Source organism: Tetrao urogallus, assembly GCF_951394365.1.
Source record: "Tetrao urogallus genome assembly, chromosome: 15".
Taxonomy (NCBI): domain Eukaryota; kingdom Metazoa; phylum Chordata; class Aves; order Galliformes; family Phasianidae; genus Tetrao; species Tetrao urogallus.
In genome coordinates, this window is record NC_136828.1 from 903,888 (window position 1) to 921,471 (window position 17,584).

The window sequence follows — 17,584 nt, forward strand, 5'->3', positions numbered from 1 at the left end:
ACTCTTGTTTTGTGTACCTTTAGGTTCTGGGATTTGGACCGAGGTGAGAACTATGTGCTCTCCCCTGATGTGCAATTTGGCTTTGAGGCTGGGGAGTGCATGAACTGTGTTTCTTACTGCAGTGCTAAAGGTGAGGAATAATAGGGCAGCTGTGATCTCTGATTCCAAACCCTTTTCAAATTGTCAGCCTTCAGTGCTCTGTAGCCATTTCAGTAGATTCTTCTTACAGGGCGTTTCAGCAGTAGCATGTCTTGTAGAATTGGTTTGGTGTAGCCCTCCCAAAGGGGCAGTGAGATCATTCAGCACTCAGTGCATTTTTTCTCCCATTGAGAAGTTGTTTCTGAGCACACTGGCTGGGTTCCCTTTGAGACTGAAGCAGTGAATGTGTTCCTGGAGCACACCTAGCGTGTTCCCATGTGCTATGGACAATCAGCAAGCCTACATGAGAACTTCATGCAGAGCAGAACTTACCAAAAGCATAGTGTGGATGCTGGGCCTTGCAATGGGTTTCTCTACAGAGTCACTCCTATCTGTTGCCTTGTTTGCTAATGTAGGCATAGATTGGGCCTAGCAGAGTGGTTTTAATGGCAACTTGTCTGTTTGTACTACAAAAGTAGTTATTTAAAATGAAATCAGTGTCTGATGTATTTAAAAGATAACTTCATCCGGTAGCTTAGAAAACAGCCATTGATTCTCAAAAAGAACTTTTTCCATTTTTTTTTTTTTCCTGAAAGGTTCTCCAGTACAGGGTTAGAATGCTGATTTGCAGAGAGCAAAGAAACAAACTGTGCTAGAATAAGGCTTCCCAGTGCCTCAGAAGCAGAGCTAGGCTGCCTACTGCTTTGTGTCCTGTTTGTTTTTCTGAAGCTTGATAAGATAAAAATAAGAAGTGTCTGAAATGTCTGTGAATGGCAGGTCTCCTAGCAGCTGGTACTAACAAAGGGAGAGTGGCAATGTGGAGGAACATGTCAGTATCCAGTCAGAGCACAGGGGCTTTGGAGGGCAAGGAGAAGTGGAAGCTCCATGCATCTACAGAACTTGAAGGAAATATCACTCAGATAAAGGTAAGGAAAGAAAGAGCATTCCTGCATTTTATTAAGGCTTCAGAAACATCAGCTGAGTATGCCATGTTTGTGAAATAGACAACTATGACTGCTAATCTGCAGATGCACACACTGCCGAAGGGACCAGTCAGCTTCCTGAAGGAGGAAAGCCCTTGAATAAAGCAACTTTCAAAATTGAGATGAGCTGCAGTATTAACTGCTTGTAGCTGTTGTGTTACAGACAGGGATGAAATGCCCAGCAATATGCACCAAAATGCAAATACCTGGATTGCTCCTATTTGTTTCCATGGAAACCACAACAGAAACAAAGAGCACTGTAATACTTTTTGATAGAGTGAATTCTCAACCACAAAGCACTATTTTTCAGTGTAGTCACCACCATTAACTTTGCACTTTCGCCAGCGATGAACAAGAGCTGCATGCTGCGCTTCCAGAAATCTGCACCCGGGGAGGTGCCTCACTGTCACCACTGCTGAAATGCATCACCCACCACCTCGCCGTGCTCACATCCACTGTTTGGTCTCCTTTAATGTTCAGCAAGTGTCAAATGTCAGCGGTTGTCATTTTTTCCCTCATGAAGTTCAATGGCACATTTGCTTCGTATGTACTTCCATGTCAGACATCATCTTGTCACACTCTGCTGCCATCCGTCACATGGCAACAAAATATAATGGAATATGGGTGGAAAGGTTCAATCTCTACTGCCATCCCTACCTCTGACATCTTGGGCCAATACAATCAAATAGGAGGCATTGCCTTTGGAGCAGCCCTTGTAGATCTCTCTGCCCGGGAGAAGTGGGAGTCGCAGCATCCTTAAATCCAAACATCTCTCCTTCATATTTCTCACTGATTAACTCTTTGGATTCAACACGCTGAAATTATTTTCTGGAGAAGACGGACTGGCAGAAATGTCACCTTTGATAGAAGTGTAGAATATCCCGAGTTGGAGGGGACTGCAGGGGTCCTCGATCCGACCGCTGGCACAGCAACACCCAGAGCTCAGCTCTGTGTCTGAGAGCAGTGTGGGGCTGTGCCCACTGCTCTGGAGAGCCTGCTCCATGCCCTCTGTTGGCACCCACCCTCTACTGGAAAACCTCTTCCTAATATCTGAAGTTTATTTAAATGTATTAACATAGCAAGCAAAAAAAATCTAATTTAAATTATTTTCTAGATAGGGCATTTTTTTTATTTTTTTGTCACTGTCTCAGTGTGAAGTTTGCTTTCACTGGCAGCTAAATAACAAATATATATTTCCATCTGAATATTTTCCATGTGAAAAGAGGTGCTCCCCAGAAGGACACGCTATACTTTTACGTATAAAATGATGTTTTGTCTGCTTTTGTCAGAAAATGTTGGTTAGTTTTACAACAAATGAACAAAACAGCAACCAACCACAAAACACAAAAACCAACTACTGACACAGGAGCCTCCTCCCCTGACCCCCAGCCTTTGTGTGCCCTGCCCAGCCACGAAGGCAGCTTCTTTTTCAAACCTGTGATGATAACTTGCTCATCAGGGAGTGTTATGAATAGAGTTGGAGTTCAGGCAGAGCACCACTGTCCTGCACTGTGCATGTGATTATAGGTTCCAGACTGTAAACATTCAGACCATCTCTCACTAACATCTTAAGGAAGAAGAGCTCTTGGATGGTCAGCTGGTTGCCCCAGTGCTTTCTGAAAGGAATTGTCCTGTGGTAGGAATAAACATGATCAGTGTCAGATGCTTTTGCTTAGCTGTGAATATGGAAAGACAATTGAAAAAAGGTGCATTATTTCCTCCTTCATACAGAAATAATTAATCAGCTGCGTGTTAAAGTCTGTCCTTGCAGGCCATCTCAGAAGCACATCTTATTGTTCTGTGAATTTTTGAAGTGTAACTTCAATTTTGGGATTGCTCTGCTCTGTACGAGCGCTCTTTTTCAATACTAAAATAGGATGGGAAAGATGCATCTTCATAACACTCGCTTAAAAAGTTAGCTGGAATACTTCCTCCTTTTCCTTGAAGAATCCCTGTGTTTTTTGGATCACTTAGTTGTGACGTAGCACTGTTTGTTGAGGAATGTGAACTGCTCTCACTGAGAGGGCTATGAAAACTGCAGGAAAGAAAGAGGTAATCAAATAAGATACTGCAAGTGCAACAAATCAAAGTGTTATTAACCCCTTCAAGTGTGATTCTCTCAAATATAAGGTGGTATAATAATATCTTAAGAAGAAAAATGATTTTAATACAAAAACCAGTTCCTTTACTTAAACTGAGTCTGAGCAGCTGGGTAACAAGTATAATATTTTCATCTCATAATTCCTAGTTGTTGGCTGTAGTTGGACTTTGTGCCATGTATGTGTGCTTGAGCTTACGTACATATAGACACAAAGTGTTTATTCCATCGCAGCCCTTCTCATCTCTCCTGGGATGCTGTTGTGACTGTTGAGGTCTCAGATGCAATTACTCACTGTGCTTTCTTTTCTTGCTCCTGCACGCAGTGGGGCTCCCGAAAAAACCTCCTGGCAGTGAACAGCATCAGCTCTGTGGTCATCCTCAGTGAGCAGGCCATGTCGTGTCACTATAATCAGCAAGTGGCTGCTGTGCAGGTGTCTCCCAGCCTGTTTAATGTGACCTTCTTCAGCACGGGAGCCACACACAATCTTCATGTTGATATGACTGTGAACGGAGTCTTCGCTACCAAGGTCACGTTTTTGGATATTTGCTCAACTGTTTGCCTAGCTAGGAGTATAGAGACCAGACTTTCCAAGTCCTTAATATAATTCTTTGTTATTCCATTTGTATAACAGAAGTACTCTCGTGGCTCATAGCCATCATATTGTGCTGGTTTTCATGTGGTGCACTGACTTGGGAGTTCTCTGGATACTGACTTCAGTTTTTTTCAGTTGCAAATCCTTCCAGCCTAATATACAGGGCAACCAGTAAAAGGTGGCAATTGTGTGGAAAATCTCAGTGGTTCTGCATAAATTACTGCATGAGTCAAGATGACACTGAGTGCATTTTTAAAAATTTTTTTTAGGATGCTGTAGTGCTCTGGAATGGGAAGCAAGTTACAGTCTTTGAGTGCTCAGAAGATACCTTAAGAAATGCAGGTAGGATTTGGAAAACAGCAATGAGCCAATTGTTCAGAGTTGAAGCGTTTGTGTTCCTGAATCATTGAACCACAGAATCATAGAATCACTCGGGTTGGAAAAGACCTTAAAGTCCATCGAGTCCAACCACAACCCAACCACACACCCTAACTCTCACAACCCACCCCTAAATCATGTCCTAAATCATGAGCATCACATCCAAATGGATTTTAAACTCATTCAGGGATGGTGACTCAACCACCTCCCTGGCAGCCCATTCCAGTGCTAACCACCCTTTCTGTAGAGTTGTTTCTGATATCCAACGTAAACCTCCCCAGTGCAACTTGAGGCCATTTCCCCTCATCCTGTCACCAGTGAGAAGAGAACGTTCTGCTGTTGTCACCTTTCAGGTATTGGAAGAGGGCAGCAAGGTCCCCCCTCAGCCTCCTCTTCCCCAGACCAAACAGCCCCAGTTCCTTCAGTCTCTCCTCATAGGGCAATTCTCCAAGCCCTTCACAGCTTCGTTGCCCTTCTTTGGACCAAAATGAATGTGAAGTTACATTCTCTTCATTCATATCAACTGTCATGTTATAATAACAATTTTCACTTTGCACTTATGAATGTTAATTAGACTTCATATCCCCACACTGTAGAACAGAAAGGTTATATTATAAAGCTATGGGTCAGTAATTACACAAGTTATCAGCAGAACCAGAACTCAAATACCAGCTCCTAGATCTCTGCTTTATTCACTAAATGTGCTGGGATATACCATGCTAATTGACCTCAGAATATGCTGGTATTCCTGTATGATTTACAAATAAGGTCTTTGATTAAAATGCCTTGGCCTGCTCATGCCTCCAAGTTCTTCTCCTCAGAGCTGCTTTCAACCCATTCTCTGCCCAGTCTGTTTTTGTGCTTGGGATTGCCCTGACCCAGATGCAGGACCTTGCACTTGGCCTTGTTGAACTCCGTGATGTTTGCAGATGCCCACCTCTAACGCTTGCCCAGGTCCCTCTGGATGCATCCCTTCCCTGCTGTGTGTGAGTGCACCACACAGCCTGGTGTCATCTGCAAGTCATGTTTGCACAGCACTTGCACAGGAATGGGGAAGGAGTGGGTTCTAGTGTCAGCTGTCAGGAAAAGCTGTTTCAGACATTGCTGAATGTACAGCTGGGTAAGGTAAATTAGTTTGTTCTGTGATGAATTCTTCCTGCATATTCATTCATTGAGAAACAGGATATGCAAAATTTCATTAATCCTACCCAAAGTCTCGAGGGACAGTTCAGGCTTTGTATTTTAATAACCAAGTTCCCAGCAGTGAAACTATTTTAAAACCACTCTTTTCTGACAGATGTTCCTCTATTCAGTGAAGGAACGTGTGAATTCCCTTGATGGAACTTCATACTGCACTACTTGTTTTCTTTGTCATCACCCATTTCAGCACCTTCCCCATCCTCTCCCGCTTGTTTTTATGTGCAGAATGTACAAAAGCCTGTTCACAGAAGGAGTCCCAGCTTTCACTGTAGTGACAGACTGGAGGAAGACCAGAATACCAAGGAGTTTGGGAACCAGTAGGAGTCATGAGTTGTAAAATGCAGTTGGTGCAAGATGGGAGCAGTCATTTCAAGTCTTTTTAAAACACCAAAACACACACAGAAGTCCCAGCCATCTGCTTATTGTGATGATGGTTTTATTGTGATCGTTCCAGGCTCTTTTCTTTGTGACTCTCCAGTTCTGTCAGTGCATGGAGAAAATCTGTACACAGTTGAGCCGTATCGGGTCCAAGTTCGTACCTGGCAGGTAAGAGCTGATGAAAACTCAGAGCAAGGAATTCATCTCACTGTTTTTCAGAGACTGATGTTGCAGTTTAGAAGATAAAAGGAAGTTGTGCAAACCTGCTGACTGTACTCTTGTCACAGGAAAAACCTGTTGAGCTCTTTTACAATTTGAGTTCTTTAGTGTGTCACATTTAACAGCTACTACACTTCAGCTAACAGTAACAAGCATTTATGATAGAAAACAGAATTCTTTAAGGACCAGACTGCTTATGAGGATCTAAATTGTTAGCATACAAATACATATTACTAATAGAAAATAGTGCATATTGAGAGGATGAAAATATCCCCTGCATATTGTGTGTTCACTATGGAGTGTCACTTAAAGCTTGTAGCTTATCCTTGTCAACCATAACCAAAGGGAGAGATAAAATCTTTATAGTTCTGATGTATGATTTTATTTAATATTCAAGAAAAGGTAGGTTTTGTCAGATTAAGGAATGATTCCATTCTTATGTATGCATTATTTGTTTTTCCAACTTCATATTAATGAACGTTGAGGGAGCTGTATTCATGCATCCTTCTTTAATGAAAAAAGGTGTGTTATCAAAGGGCCAACACAAGAAAAATTTGAACTCTTTTGGAGACCACACATCTCGTTTTCAACCTGAAGCAGACTGTGAGACCTTTTGAAGTCTGTGTAAAGAGCAGTTTCTTTCATTTTGCTGATGGTGATTTGTCTAATACAGAGATTCATTGGCTGGCTTAGAGACAAAATAAAATCCCTCCTAGTTAAACCCAAACGTCCAAACCTAGTGTTATTCTTTTCTTCTCAGGGAACAGTTAAACAGCTTCTGGTGTTTTCTGAAGCAGAGGGGAATCCGTGCCTCTTGGATGTCTGTGGAAACTTCCTGGCTGTGGGAACTGATTTGGCTCACTTCAAAATCTTCGATCTCTCTCGCAGGTACCAACAAGCCTTAAAAACAATCTGCTCATTTTGTGTGTGAGGGGTGGGAAATCTTTAGCTGGCTTAGATCCTTTGAAAAGCAATAACCTCTTTGAACCTCAAGACAATACGTGCAATCTGTATGAACTGATGGCATTTCTGAAGCAAGGGAAGAGCAGAATCATAGAATGATTGGGTAAGTCACAGAACAAAGAATGTAGGAACTTAAAGAGGATGGAGAACTTATGGAAGACGTGCAGCCTGGAGAAGAGAAGGCTGTGAGGTGACCTGAGAGCGGCCCATCAGTATCTGCAGGGCAGCTACAGGAAAGAAGATAGAAATAGATAGAATGCTGTTCTTTCTCCTGATTAGGTTAAGTGAGAGGTTTATTTAATTTTGTTCAACTTACGCTGTGTTCCCATTCTGACAAACTGCTGTGGCACGTGAAGGATGTGCCTGACACAATGTTCAATTCAAAAAATGATTTCTAATGATGAAGTTTTTCCAAATTACCTGTAAGAGCAAAATAATCTTTGTTCTCAGGTACTGTGACCAGAGAACTGCTAGACTGAAGTTGCCTACATACGACATAGGACACAATTTGAAGGTGTTAGTTTTGGGCAGGCATTAGATTGGTTATGGTTGTTGATAGTGAAAGCTACTAGCTGAACTCATCTGTAGCCTGTTAAATTGTCGTGGCTAATAATGATAATACCCCTGACACCCCTTCTCAAATGATGACAGCATAGCACATCTTAATTTTAAAGTTAAAACTGATGACTTAAAATAAATGAGAAGTCCAAACGTACACATCTTAATTTTAAAGCTAAAACTGATGACTTAAAATAAATGAGAAGTCCAAACGTAACCCAAGAATGTCATTTTTACAGAATCAAAGATTTATTGTATGGAATCATATTATGGGTCTGAGTTACTCTCACTTCTTTCTGTTACATTCTTTAGATTGATGAGGTTTGTTTTCTTTGCTGAATAATTTCTGGGTTTGTATCTGTAGAAGTGATGAGATTCTTCAGAGATGGGACAGTCTTTTGGGACTTGCGCACAGTTGGAAAGCAACTGGTACGACATAAATGAACCCCCACTCCCAGTGATTTTTCTTTTCTTTTGTTCCAGAGTGTTTTTTCCATATGCTGAACTTCATTGAAAGGCTATATTAAACATTATAGTACTGTTCAACTTGCAGAGCAAAATGCAGGCCTCTGTATTTAAAACTCTGGTAGGATTGCTCTTTTTGGATTCCTGGAGAAGCATGGGAGCTTGTTCTTGCTAGCTCATTGAGGAATGAGCCTTTCCTTCCTTAACTTCCAGAGGAAAGGCAGGTCACAGCAGGAGAAGCAAGAGTCTGGGGCCATGGTCCTGGGAGGTAGAAATAACTTGTTGGTGTTGTTGATAAGGTTTTTTATTTTTTAACTTGAAAAATGTTTTGGCCAACAGCTGTTGTCACATGCTTGCCACTGTATGACTTGAGTCTGTTCCATTTCACAGAGAGGCAAAAGTGCACTGCAATAGCAAGAATTTCTCTGAGCTGTTTCCTGGCCTTGGAAACATTGCATCTGTCAAGTGCAACGCTAACGGCAGTAAAGTCAGCATCCTTGTTAGCAAGGTGAGGCAAAACTTCATTTAGCACCCTGTGGCCTCAACACCAGTTAACAGACTGGTGTACAGGTCAAGATGGTTCCTAAAGATGCAAGATTAACTTCACAGAAATAAACCTTCAACTTCTGTGCACTGCACTGGGACTGCAAAGCGCACAGCAAGCACGTAGCTGAATGCTTAAGTTAAGCTGTGTTAAGGTTTTGTACTTCTGAGAAGAGCACAGCAATGAGAGCAGTAGTTCAGTACAAAAGCTGTTCTGTAGCATTTCAAAGAAATCCAAAGCAAACTTGCTAGAATAGAAGAACACCAGGTAATTTTCTGATACTCCTTGCAGAGAATGTTCTTGTATGATTACAAGTACACGAAACCATAGGAATATGGATCAGATGAGATAAACATACTATCCAAACTGTCAGCCTTTTTCTTTAACTGTGTGCTTCAGCAATATTTTTTGCCTTCTTGTAGGCAAATGGGAGTACTGATTCCAAGGTCTGTTTCTATGATGTTGAAATGGACAAAGTTACACTCTTTGATTTCAAAGCTGAACAAGGAATTGGTAGAGATAAGCTTTCTTCTGGGCATGGTACTGGCAGGTAAGTAACAATTCTGAGCATTATTACTTGAGACTTTAAGGTAATCTGCCCTGTGAAGATGAGCAACATCTTGATACTGGCGTTACTCTGTGTAGGAGTTTAGGCCGTTTAATTGTTTTCTCAAGAATCACAGATTTGTAGGGGTGGGAAGGGACCTCTGAAGATTATCAAATCCAAATCCTCTACTAAAGCAGGGTTCTTACGGTAGGTCACACAGGAAAGTATCCAGGTAGGTGTTGAATGTCTCCAGTGAAGGAGACTCCACAGCCTCTCTTTGCCATTCGTTCCAGGGCTCAGTTGCTCTCATTGTAAAAAAGGTGTTTGTATGGAACTTGTGTTCCAGTTTTTGTCCACTGCCACTTCTTCCATTGCTGCACACCACTGAAAAGGGTCTTGCCCATTGACTTGACTTCTGCACTTTAAATGTTTAGAAAGTAATGAGACCCCCCTAAGACTTCTCTTCTCCAGACTGAAGAGTCCCAGGTATCTCAGCCTTTCTTTGTGCAGAAGATGCTCCAGGCCCCTGATCATCTTTGTCACCCTCCACTGGATTCTCTAGGAGATCCCTGTCTTTTCTGGACTGAGGAATGTGGAACTGGACGCAGTATTCCAGATGTGGCCTCATCCAGGTCTCATTGGTGTGCAGCCACTCCTCCCAGCTTTGTATCATCAGCAAATGTTCTGAGGGTGGATTCTATCCCTTCATCCAAGCTGTTTATGAAGATATTGAACAGGACTGGACACAGCACCAACCCCTGGGGAGCACCACTAGTTACAGGCCTCCATCTATACTCTGTGCCACTGATCACAGCCCTGTGAGCTCTGCCAGTCCACCTATTTATCCACCCATCACTCCACTCATCTATCCCACATTTCCTATCCCACACTTCATTATAAGGGTGTTGTGGAGACTGTCACACTTTGCTGAAGTGCAAAATCCACCGCTCTCCCTTCTTCTACCCAGCCAGTGGTGACAACACAGAAGGCTACCAGATAGGTCAAGCATGATTTCCCCTTGGTGAAATCATGTCGTCTACTCCTGATAACCATCTTTTTTTCTAACTGCTTGGAGATGTCATCCAGAACAAGTTGCGTCATCAGGGAAGAAGGTGAGGCTGACTGGCCTGTAATTTCCCAGATCCTCCTCCTTGCCCTTTTTGAAGACTGGAGTGACATTAGATATTCTCCAGTCTTCAGACATCCCTCTCATTCTCTAAGACCTATCAAAAGATGATAGAGACCAGTTTGGCACTCACAAGTTTAGTTTGACTAAACTGGTGCATTAGCAGCCAATCAACCTGCATTCCTGACTCTCCCGATCCATTAACTAAGGAGTACCAAAAAAAGCCATGTAAAGCAAGCTTAAAATCATGAGGAGAGGTGATGATTCTTCAGACAACATGCAGCTGAGTGAAAGGTGTTCCTTGCCAAAGGGAGCCCACAAAGGATCAGTTTGGGAAGCATCCCAGGGACGGACCTCATGCTGGAGCAGGGTAAGAGAGCAAGGAGGAAAGAGCAGCAGAAACGAAACAAAGCATTATGGACTGACTGCAAACCTTAGGGGAAGGAGGTAGAAGAGGGTGGATGAAGAAGGGAGGTATTTTTAGTTTGATTTTGCTTCCCTGCTCTAAGCTGCTATTAGTAGGCAAAAAGCTGCGTTAATCTCCTTTCTGCTGAGCCTTTTACCAATAGTGGTAATAGGTGAGTGATCTCCCTGTTTTTTTTTCAATACATGAGCTTTTTCTTCATTTTTCCCCCCTAACCTTTAGAGAAGGAAGAAGTAGAGAGTGGTATGGTGGAGCTGAGCTGCCTATCAGTGTGCAAACACCACAGCACGTTGGAAATCCTTGTAGCAATGAGAGCAAATGCAGTCAACTGGGCTTTCTAATACAGTGGAACATTAGGGTAGAAATTTCTATTTGTTTTTACAGTGATTTTTCTTAATGAAGTTTTCTTAAGAAGTAACAGCCTTAGAATAGAAGGTGATTTAGTCCTTTTCAACAACTGGGTGTTATGGGCAAACCAAATTATGGTGTGGTTTTCAGTACTGCAAAGTAGAGTGAACAACCCATTGCAAATCCTGTCAGTTAGGCAAATGTGAGTAATGAAAGTTGTTTTCAAGTGCAGTGTCTTGTGCAGCCCATAAGAGGCCACTACAAGCTGGTATTACAGCTTCACTGACTCGTGAGTAGCAGAGTCTGTGTGAATGGTTCACTTATCAGAGCTTCATTTTAGAGCATCCTGAAATCAAAACTAGTAAACTCATCAGAGAATAATCTACGTTGGATGAACCTGCTTTGGCAGGAGGGTTGGACTCGATGATCTCTGGAGATCCATTCCAACCCCTACAATTCTGTGATTCTGTGATCTTGGAGGGGTTTTCCAACCTCAGTGACTCTATGATTCTGTGTGTCTCGTTTTTGATAGGTCTGTTGTGGAGTATCCAGAGCTGCACAATCACATCCCTGTTTGCCATTTCTGGGACTGCAGTGAACCGAGACTTTTTGTATGTGAAACAGCTCCTGAAACAGGTGTACGGCCCCCAGGTCAGAAGAACAGTCAGACTGAGAGCACGGTACGGTTGGTTTTGTTTCTCCTTGCTCTACGTGATGTTTTCCCTACCAAGCAGTAAATCATTGGTATTTTTTTAAACTGCAGAAGTAGTTGTGTGCATCATCTTGTAGAAAAATTGAAAGTTTTTATAGATCAGAAACAATGCAAGCAAAGAGCTTTCATCAGTTCAGCAACCATTCCCTGCTTAACCTGCTGACATGCTTGCAGTAGCCCTTAAAAATTTGTCTGTAGAAGTGTCTTCCTAAATATTCCTTTAATTTAAAAAGTCCATGTTCAATTAGTGTTCTGATTTGTGCATAATTTTAGTCAATTCTTTTCCATTTAGAGATGGAAAGCTTTGTTTCTTTTGCTGGCTGAACTGGCTGTAAAAAGGATTCTGGGAAGGTCAACATAGAAAGTGATATTACGAAGAGTGGAATAGGGATGGCTCAAAGTAGCTTGCTAGGGTCTTCCAGCAAAAAAAAGAACACTTCAACCTAATATTCCTTGTGTAAAGAAGCAAAAATGTTTCCATGTAAAGCTGAAAAAGAAAAGGGTGTGAAAGGAGTGTAACTGGATGTTTGGCCCCTATTCCACGGAAGTTTTTGCTGTGGTTACTGTTGAAGAAATGAGAAGTCTGATAAACTTCAGTTGGAAATAGATGCTTGTCTTTTGACTTGAATAAGTCAGCCATTACACAGACTGTGTTTAAATGGTTGGTGCATTCCCTGGGAACCCAAAGCAGTGAACTGCTGAAATTGGACCAGAAATAATGCTGTGTTTAAAAAATGCTGGAAACGAGGGGATCTGACAGACCTGTGGAACATCAGCCTGTAGCCTGGGGCTTCTCTTTTTGTGACTGATGCAGTTAGTTCCTGAGATGCAGAGGTCGAGGGCCCTTTGCAGTAGGAACAGTCTGAAACGCAGAGTGAATCTTTGGCAGCTCACTGCAGGGAGGAAGTGCGTGGCTCGGCTCTTTCCAGCAGGTGTGGGAGAATGGATGTCATTATTTTTGAGAGAAGGTTTTGCCAACCGAGAATGGAAAATAAAAACAAAACGAGAGGAGGATGTTGCATCATAAAAACAAAACAATTCTCGACTTTCTTTTCCAGGTGGATGTTTGGGTCGTATCATTCTTCAGTACTGAAGAACATGGCCTTTTGCTTCAGGACAGCTTCCCACTGCCTTCATCGTGTGAGGTTCTTCTGGGCATTGATGTACCACATTTTTACTTTGCAAAAAGGGTGAGGGCATCTTTCACAATTCCTTCCCTTCCCATAGGTTCCAAATTTTCATTCTGTAGGGTTCAAACGTAACCAAAAGCCTGCAATAAGTAGGGCAAATCCAGTGGCAGCTGTAGCAGTGACATGAAGTTAATATTCTTCCTGGGTGTTGTGAACTGGATGAGATGTACAGACACTGTAGTCACCAGGCATTGCAACTAAGGAGGTGCTCAAAAGCAGCAAAACCTCACTGTTTTGTAGGCACCATTCTTCTGCATTTGAGGTGTGTGTCAGGCTTGCACATCCCATAACAGCAGACAGTTCCTGCTAGCTTCAGCAGCAGCAGCCTGCTTCCTGTTGGCGTGGAGCTTACTTCCCACAGCACAGCAAAGAGTGAGAATGCTCACTCTGCACTGACACTGCATCCTTGCTGCAAACACTAGAATTGCATGCTGTAACATCTTGGAAACTCGACCATGAAGACAAAATTGTCTGTACCTTAATGCCATGTGTACTGGAGAAAGTTAAGCCTGTTCTCTACAGATTGGTTTTCTGGTTAAGCTCTGACATGAGTATCTTAGTTAAGATCTGTGATTATAATGAAATCTCCTGCAGCCTTCTTGTAGAGGAACCTATTTTGTTTCTTCTGCCAAGGCATTTTAGGAACTTAATGTGACTTCTAATCCCATGATTTTCTTCTGAATAACAGACCAGTGCAATTATGTGAACCGAACTTCAAATACTGAGTTAATTTAAACAAGGAGACTTTTATCTAGATACTTTTTTCACTTTAAATATATTTAGCTGTTAGAGCTGTTCTCTTACTTTCCCATCAGTTTGAAACATCGAAGATTTGCTGCATTTTCCACTCTGTTAACATAACACTTCCCTCACCATGACTTGTGCTATTTTACTTTGATACTGCTTCTCTTGTTTTTCTCTCTGCCCATCTGTGTGGATTATTGCTGCCATTAGTTAATTTTTTGGAGGGACTTTGTCTATAAATCTGTAAGTATCTGTTAACTGTAATATTCAGCTCTGCTTCATTGTCCGCTTTTCTCTTGTTCGCATTTCCTTCCTTCAGTAGGGTTACATGCAGCTTTGTGACTAAATTGTTATGTAGTATACCTGGGGGTATTGATTGATGCTTGGCTGAACATGAGCCCACAGTGTGCCCAGGTGGCCAAGAAGGCCAGTGGCATCCTGGCCTGCATCAGAAACAGCGTTGCAAGCAGGAGCAGAGAGGTGATTGTTCCCCTATATTCAGCACTCGTGAGGCCGCACCTCGAGTACTGTGTCCAGTTTTGGGCCCCTCACTGCAAGAAAGATATTGAGGCCCTGGAACGTGTTCAAAGGAGGGCAACAAAGCTGGTGAGGGGTCTGGAACACAGGGCTGATGAGGAGAGGCTGAAGGAGCTGGGAATGTTCAGCCTGGAGAAGAGGAGGCTCAGGGGAGACCTCATTGCTCTCTATAACTTCCTGAAGGGAGGTTGTAGTGAGCTGGGGGTCGGCCTCTTCTCTCGTGTCATCAATGATAGGACCAGAGGAAATGGTTTCAAGCTACGACAGGGGAGATTCAGGCTGGACATGAGGAAGTATTACTTTTCAGAAAGGGTGGTCAGGCACTGGAATGGATGCCCAGGGAGGTGGTGGAGTCACCAAGACTGGGAGTGTTCAAGGAAAGGCTGGATGTTGTGTTGAGGGACATGGTTTAGTGGGAGCTATTGGGAATAGGTGAACGGTTGGACTGGATGAGCTTTGAGGTCTTTTCCAACCTTGGTGATTCTATGATTCTATGATTCTAGTAGTTCATTTTGGAACCGTGTTTTTCTAGAGGGGTAGTGTGCTTTAAATACAACAAATCCAGTTGATGCAACAGCTGATGGTGATAGTCTGATAACGGTAGGACAAGGGGGAACGGTTTTAAACTGAGAGAGAGGCTTTAGGTTAGGTATTAGGAGGAAATCCTTCACTCAAAGGGCGGTGAGGTGCTGGCAGTGCTGCCCAGAGCTGTGGGTGCCCATCCCTGGAGGCGCCGATGGCCACAGATGGGCCTTGGGGAGCTGAGCTTTGGGGCTCAGACCAGGGCAGGGTGGGGGGGTGGCAGGGCCCACCGCAGCCATGTGTGCTTTTGTGAAGAAGTCTGGCCTGACTGAGTTTCACTCCATCGTTTCTTCTTATTGTAGTATCTTTCCTGATTCCAGAAATTCCCCAAACTGTAGTCAAACCAAAATGTGCTTTTGGTTTCTTTTAGCAGCTGTTAGAATCTGCTGCCTTTTCTGGGTGGCATCCTAAAAACCCCTGAGCTGTCTATCCTGAATTGTTACTGCGCCTAATAATTTTTAAAATAGTGCATTTAAAATACTACATTGCAATGGCTTCTGCAACTCTTAATGCTTTCCTCTACTATAAGGCTGCTATGGGGTATATGTGAAATTCGGTGTCATGACTGGGATGATTTTTGCTATTGGGTTGTGAAAATGGCTGCCTTACACTCTAGACAGATAATATCATACTGGTGATTGACTTGATTCTTATTGTCTTACAAAGCCCCTCTGGGGTGGTTTTCAGTGACCAGTGAGGTTATTACCAAAGGTTTAGAGGCTCGAGAACTACGTATTGTATGGGGAACATCTTGAATCTGAGATTTAATATTTATAACCTTCACATGAAGGCAAGAATAAATGAACTTGGTCTCTATTGTTAACTTCCAGAATAGCAGATTGATTTTTCAGAAGAAACAAACCCCAGAGACGTTTGTCTGAAACTTTCAGAAATCTGCAGACTTGAACTAACAGCTAAGACTACGATAGCAGCTGTTAGAACCATGGCTGCCTCTTCTGGGTGGCCTCCTGAAAGCCCCTGAGCTGCCTGTCCTGAATTGTTGGTTGCTCATTCTGACTCACGGCACGCTAAGCTCGTCTGTGACATTTCATGTCCTGGGGTATTTTCTAGGAAGATCAGAAATATTGTGGCTATTGTCACGACTGGTCGTGGTTTTGTAGAAATAGAAATCTTGGCACTGCAGTGGAAATTTAACATTTGGACACTGAAAGGAGTAAACTTCATCCTCCTTGATACCTAAATGACAATGTGCTCGTTTTAGCCAGGGGAAACCGAGAAAGGACAAGCGGAGTCAGGCTCAAAGGTTTTGCAGATGGCTTCCAGACGACCCATGAGAGATTTCGTTGGATTAGGAGACTGTGATAAGGCTACCCGGGATGCCATGCTGAACTTCAGCTTCTATCTGACTGCTGGGGACATGGACGAGGCGTTCAAGTCCATCAAGCTGATAAAAAGGTACAGCGTGTATCTGTGTGCATTTCCTTACGAGTGCAGTATATTTTCAATGAAAGTTGACAGGACATTCTGATCCTCTTAATTTCACTTACTGCTTTTATTTCATTTTCCCTTTCATTCTCAGAAAGATGAAATCTTTATTTTACTGACTTTTAATGTAAACTCTGCTTATTCTTTGTCCACGAGGCACTGTGAACCGCAGATTTTGATCACTGACTGGGGGCAGATGAGTAACCTTCCCCTGTGCCTGGCACAAATTCTGCCTTATCACCAGAGGAGAGTGAACATTCATAATTTTATTTATACATCTAAAATACTCACAGTCATACCAAGTATTACAAATTTACTGACCACATAGCTGATTTTTAAATTTAAATGTACATTATTATAATACGGATATTGCAATATTAGAAGAAATAATATAATGTCTTTTAAATATTCAAATAGTTTAATTTTTAAAAATCCCTGCAATTAATCATAGCATGTTGCTTCTAGGAAAGGTAGAGCTTTTCCAGGAAGTAATGCAGGCGAGTGAATACAAATTTTAGTTGGTTTTTACAAACCTACTGTTAGAAGAAACTCTGTCAGCATGAAGGTATTCTGTGCTGATAGTCTAGAACAATAAATTGCTCTGGAGCATCAGTCTCTGCACAGGGTTGCTGACTATGAACATGATGCAGAGTAGCAGTTGGGGGTGAGTTTCTTATCGCATCAGAACTGAGTTTGAGAACAGAATTCAAGAGCCAGCTTGATGATCACGTTCTAAGTGTGGCGAACTATGGTGAAAATAACAGCAAAGAGGAGCAGTGTTTTGGCTGGGAGCAACACGACAGCGTCGTGCAGTCTGTGACATTCACAGCTCACATTCACAGCTCAGCCCTTCAGATCTGTCAGGAAGTGCTCAGAGGAGCCTCTGCTGACAACTCCTAAACGTCTGTCATTGCGGCTGTGTCTGAAGTATTTTGGCATAACAGTTTTTGACCCGTTGTTTTTTCTTCCTGAAGGCTGCATGCATGCCTTGTGAGCCCTTGTGAGGCCAACAGGCATCATGCCTAGCTCTGGAGGTACTAATTTTCCTTTCTTTACCATATGAAGTTAACGGACAGATGCTTTATCTCATGGCAAAGTCTATGTTTGTCTTGTTCTCCAGTTATGTGCTGCAGTAGCAGGTACTGTCTCCAGTATTCTATAAGGTGCCTCTGAGCATTGCTGGGCAGAGCTGGACGTCCTAACATAGCACTCTAATGTGGAAGTTACCTGGCAAAAGTTAAAGCAAGCCAGGAAGAAACTTATGTGGGCTGAAATATTGATTATTACTAATAATTTCCTGTGAAGCAAATCAGTAGTATCTATGATTATGAGAGAATCCAGGTCACCGCCTTCTGTAGATCTGCCCACAGTGTAACACTGAAGGAGACTGTCAGCACCGTGTAAGGCCT

General features: G+C 42.6%; 1 protein-coding gene across 1 annotated transcript in view; it reads left to right on the forward strand.

The window, feature by feature from the left end:
• Window positions 1-17,584, forward strand: part of IFT140 (intraflagellar transport 140) — a gene marked incomplete at both ends in the record, with an annotated part of 76,648 nt that overhangs the window by 14,874 nt on the left and 44,190 nt on the right. Inside the window, 11 exons of the mRNA XM_079542971.1 lie at window positions 24-130; window positions 916-1,064; window positions 3,545-3,748; window positions 4,084-4,156; window positions 5,847-5,938; window positions 6,750-6,877; window positions 8,366-8,483; window positions 8,942-9,069; window positions 11,497-11,644; window positions 12,735-12,866; window positions 15,952-16,145. Of these exons, the coding sequence (XP_079399097.1) occupies window positions 24-130; window positions 916-1,064; window positions 3,545-3,748; window positions 4,084-4,156; window positions 5,847-5,938; window positions 6,750-6,877; window positions 8,366-8,483; window positions 8,942-9,069; window positions 11,497-11,644; window positions 12,735-12,866; window positions 15,952-16,145 (1,473 nt within the window). The remainder of the gene's footprint in view (window positions 1-23; window positions 131-915; window positions 1,065-3,544; window positions 3,749-4,083; window positions 4,157-5,846; window positions 5,939-6,749; window positions 6,878-8,365; window positions 8,484-8,941; window positions 9,070-11,496; window positions 11,645-12,734; window positions 12,867-15,951; window positions 16,146-17,584) is intronic.